The 4,755-nt window shown below is 48.2% G+C and overlaps 1 protein-coding gene across 1 annotated transcript in view; it reads left to right on the forward strand.

Annotated features, from left to right (window-relative positions):
• TAS1R2 (taste 1 receptor member 2) overlaps window positions 1–4,306 on the forward strand; it is a 14,201-nt gene extending 9,895 nt beyond the window's left edge. The window contains exons 5-6 of the mRNA XM_019654867.1: window positions 2,071–2,194; window positions 3,378–4,306. Coding sequence (XP_019510412.1) covers window positions 2,071–2,194; window positions 3,378–4,306 — 1,053 coding nt within the window. The remainder of the gene's footprint in view (window positions 1–2,070; window positions 2,195–3,377) is intronic.
• The last annotated feature ends 449 nt before the right edge of the window (window positions 4,307–4,755 follow it).

The raw sequence follows: 4,755 nt of genomic DNA on the forward strand, positions 1-4,755 counted from the left end.
TAGGCATTTGTCTATTTCGTTGAGGTTATTCAATTTGGTGGCATAGAATTGCTCATAGCTCTCTCTTATAGTCCTTGTCATTTCTGTAGAATTGGTAGTACTGTCCCCACTTTTATTTCTGATTTTAGTAATTTGAGTCATTTCTCTCTCTCTCTTTTTCTTTATTTAGTCCCTCTAGCTAAAGGTTTGCCAACTTTGTCGATCTGTTTGAAGAACCAACTTTTGGATCCACTGATTTTCTCTATGATTTTTCTATTCTTTATGTCATTTATCTCTGCTTTAATCTGTATTACTCCCTTCTGTTAGCTTTGGGTTCAGTTTGTTCTTCTTTTTCTAGTTCTTTACGTTGTAAAGTTAGGTTGTTGACTGGAGACTGTCCCTGTTTTTTAATGTAAGCGTTTGTACCTATAAATTCCCCCTTAGCTTGGCTTCACTGTATCCCATGTTTTGGTGTGTTGTGTTTCGTTTTCATTCATCTCTAAGTATTTTCTCATTGCCCCTGTGATTTCTCTGTCGGTCCATTGGTTGTTTAAGAGCATTGTTTAAATTCCACCAGTTTGTGAATTTTCCAGTTTTTCTTCTGTGTTTCATTTCTAACTTCATCCCATTAGGACCGGATAAGATATATTGTGTGATATCTATCTTTAAAATCTATTGAGACTTAATCTGTGGTCACCCATATGGCCTGACCTGGGAAATGTCCCACGTGAACTTGAGAAGGTCGTGTATGCTGTTGTTGGATAGAGTGCTCCATTTATGTCTGTTAGATCTAGTTATGTTCTTCCAAGTCCTCTATCTCCTTATTTGTTTTCTGTCTGGTTGTTCTAGCCATTATTGAGAGGGGGAATTGAAGTCTGTAAGTATTATCACGGGATATTATATTTGAATTGTCTGTTTCTCCCTTCAGTTCGAATGGGTTTTGTATTATGCATTTTGGGGCTGTCTTCTTAGGTGAATATATGTTTGCAACGATTATATCTTCTTGCTAGATTGACCCTTTTATCATTATAAAATGTTCTTTCTTCTCTCTAGTAACAATTTTGGCTGGTATTTTCCCCCTTTGGCTTCCTTTGAGATTTTATCTTTGCTCTTTATATTTTTTCCATTTTGAATGTGATATACCTAGGTGTCGATTTTTTGGGGTACTTAACCTGCTTGGTGTTCTCCCAGCTTCCTGTATCTACAGGTTGGTGTCTGCCATTAATTGCAGAAAATTCTCAGCCAATATTCCTTCAGATATTTCTTCTGTTCCTTACTGTCTTTCTTCTTTGGGTATTCCCATTGTGTGTATGTTGTACCTTTTGTAATTGTTTATAGTTCTTGGATATTCTGTTCTCTTTCGCACTCTTTTTTTCTCTCTCTTTGCTTTTTGATCTGGGGTGTTTCTAATGAGATATCTTCAAGCTCACTGATTCTCTCCTTGTCCATGTCCACTATACTGAGCTCATCAGAGGCATTCTTCACGTCTGTTACCATAGTTGTTTGTTTTTTAATCCCTAGCATTTCCTTTTAATCCTTTCTTAGCGTTTACATTCCCCTGCTTACATTACCCACCTGTTTTTGTACGTTGCCCACCTTTCCAATTAAAGCCTTCCTTTGAGGGCAGGCTTTGTTAAGGACAACAGAAGGCTCTGGGTGTATTTAAAAATGGTTACTTTTTCTGCTCCCCCTGCTGGAAGCATGAGGGGATTTTTCTCCAGCCTTTACCCTAAAAACCTGGGGGTGGGGGTGGGGGGCTCCTGAAGGTTAAGGCTGTGCCCCCGGGAGCCTCTCTCTCATGCTAGTTCAAGCTCAGTCTCCAGCAGCTGGTCATTGACGGCAACCTCAGAAAGTCTCTGTCTGAACAGATGGGTGCTGTTACCTGAAGAAGGTGAGTTAGGTCTTGAGCAGGCAAAAGTGAGAGGGTCCTTACAAAGGTCCAGTTCTAATGGCAAACCTAGCGCTCCTCCCCTTCTCAGACAGGGGCAGGCTTCCCTTCTCCAAGCATCTTGCTAACTGGGGAGAGGAGAGGGCCCCAGAGTGTGGGTGTGGGGAAAGAGGGCTCAGGGATTCATGTTCTCTTTCCTCTAGATCCCCGTGTCCACGTGTTCCAAGGACTGTCAGCCTGGGCAGAAGAAGAAGGCCGTGGGCATCCACCCCTGCTGCTTTGAGTGTCTTGACTGCCTTCCTGGCACCTTCCTCAATGCAACAGCAGGTGCGACTCACAGGCCACACCCCTGCGGTGCCCTAACCCTGCCCTAGGGGTCTCCAGGTCCCTTCCCCTTGGGCAGGGTCTCTGGGGTCTTCCCGAGTTTCCAAAGGCCAGGGACCCAGTTTGATCCCACTGGTATCTCCCCAATATCTGGTGTGGAGAAAAGTCTTCATTGAGGGTTGGTTTAGGGAGGGTGGGAGAAGGAACAGCCCTCAACCAGGCAGGGCTGTAACTGATCCCCATCCACACACATGTAGCCCATGGCCCAGGGGTGTCAGGCCAGGGAAAGTCTGCTGGATGAATGAATGAATGAATGAATGAATGAAGAAAGGAAGGAATAAATGGCTCCGCCGATAGGAGGAACATTTCTGGCAAACAAGCACAGTATCTGATTTATCCCTCTGGTTTCCCAAGTGCCTAGTGTAGTTCAGAGTATATAATAGTTGCTCGGTGAATATTTCTTGAATGACTTTTCTGATTAGAAGAATAAACATCCCTCCCTATAGAACATAAACTCCAAGAAAATGGGAACGGTGTCATCTCTCTGTCCACATTCATGTTTCGCACAGTTCAGAGTCGGGGCTCCAATTGTTTTCTTCATGACTTCACTGATTAGTAAATTAAGTAGATGCATATGTCCACCAATCAAAGTGCAGCAGAGCACAGGGCACAGAGTAGATGCCCCATAAAAGTTTGTCAAATGGTCTCACTGGCCCTCTCTTCCCGACTGGTCAACAGCCTGAAGGCAAGCGGCTAGGTACCATCCTTCTCTGTGGTCTCCCGCCTCCGGTGCCTATCACAGTGGATGGTGCTCAAAACCAATCTTTGTGGAATGAATTCTTTGACTAAATGGTTGAATGTCTCTCCCACCAGAGAGTGAGCTCTTGGGAAGAAGGAATTGTAGTTGTTAGGCTCTGAGTCAAGGAGACCTCGGTTCAGGTCCTGCCTCTGGAATTTACCAGCTTTGTGACCTTACCTGGCTGAACCTCAGTTTCCTTTTCTGTGAACTGGGATTGCTGTGATGATTGGATGAGCCAGTGGGTATAAGGGACTCAGTGAGTATTGGCTGTGACTGCAGGGCTGCCCTTAGTTCTCTCTCTCTCCACCCCTGGGGCAGTGCAGGCCCAGAGGAGGTAGTTGCTGGAACGGTGGTTTTGACTGATGAGAGACGCTTGGGCTCTTGCAGATGAATTTGAGTGCCAGCCCTGCCCAAGTGACAAGTGGTCCCACAGAAAAGACACCTCCTGCTTCAAGCGGCAACTGGCCTTCCTCAAATGGCAGGAGGTACCCACCATCCTTGTGACCATCCTGGCCGCCCTGGGCTTCCTCAGCATCCTGGCCATCCTGGTCATCTTTGGGAGACACTTCCAGACGCCCATAGTTCGTTCAGCCGGGGGTCCCATGTGTTTCCTGATGCTGGCGCCGCTGCTGGTGGCATACATGATGGTCCCAGTGTACGTAGGGCCACCCACGGTCGCCACGTGCCTCTGCCGCCAGACCCTCTTCACCCTCTGCTTCACCGTCTGCATCTCTTGCATCGCCGTGCGCTCTTTCCAAATCATCTGCATCTTTAAGATGGCCTCCCGCTTCCCACGTGCCTACGCCTACTGGGTCCGCTACCACGGGTCCTACGTGTTTGTGGCGCTCATGGCAGCGCTCAAGGTGGTCATCGTGGCAGTCAGCCTGCTGGTCACCAACACCAGCCCTACCGCCCACGTGGACCCCGACGACCCCAAGATCATGATCCTCTCCTGCAACCCCAACTACCACAAGGGGATGCTGTTCAACACCAGCCTGGACCTGCTCCTGTCCATGATGGCCTTCAGCTTTGCCTACATGGGCAAGGGGCTGCCCACCAACTACAACGAGGCCAAGTTCATCACCTTCTGCATGACCTTCTACTTCATCTCCTCCGTCTCCCTCTGCACCTTCATGTCCGTCTACGAAGGGGTGCTGGTCAGCATCCTGGACCTCTTGGTCATTGTGCTCAACCTCCTGGGCATCAGCCTGGGCTACTTTGGGCCCAAGTGCTACATGATTCTCTTCCACCCGGAGCGTAACACGCCAGCCTACTTCAACAGCGTGATCCAGGGCTATACCATGGGGAGGGACTAGCGCTGCCCACTGGGACAGAGGGCCTCGGCGCTTGTTCAGCTCCACGCGGGTGGGAGAAGCCATCCCTGATGATCACCGCCTTGCCCCAGTCTCTGATTTGGCATCTCTCCAGGGTTCTCTGCATCCTGGCCGTTGTTACCCAGCTAGTGATCGATGCCTAAAAATATTCACACGTTGTTCCTTTCCCTCGAGCTGTTTAGCTTGCCAGGCACTGCCACCCCATTCTAGAAAACAACAACAACAAAACGACCCAAGGTGGCCTATTGGTCTCCAAAGCTGGAGTCTGATTTAGCAGCCTACCGTCGCCATCTGGTGGTCACAGCGGGTATCTGCAGGTTCCGGCTCATTTCCTTCTTCACCAGTGCTCATTGGCTGAGCTGGGGTTGGTGTAGGAGGATGTCATTCACGTGCCTGTGTCTCATCTCCAGATTCCCCCAGAGCTCGGACCC

This window comes from Hipposideros armiger, unplaced genomic scaffold (genome assembly GCF_001890085.2).
Source record: "Hipposideros armiger isolate ML-2016 unplaced genomic scaffold, ASM189008v1 scaffold_232, whole genome shotgun sequence".
In the NCBI taxonomy this organism is placed as follows: Eukaryota; Metazoa; Chordata; class Mammalia; order Chiroptera; family Hipposideridae; genus Hipposideros; species Hipposideros armiger.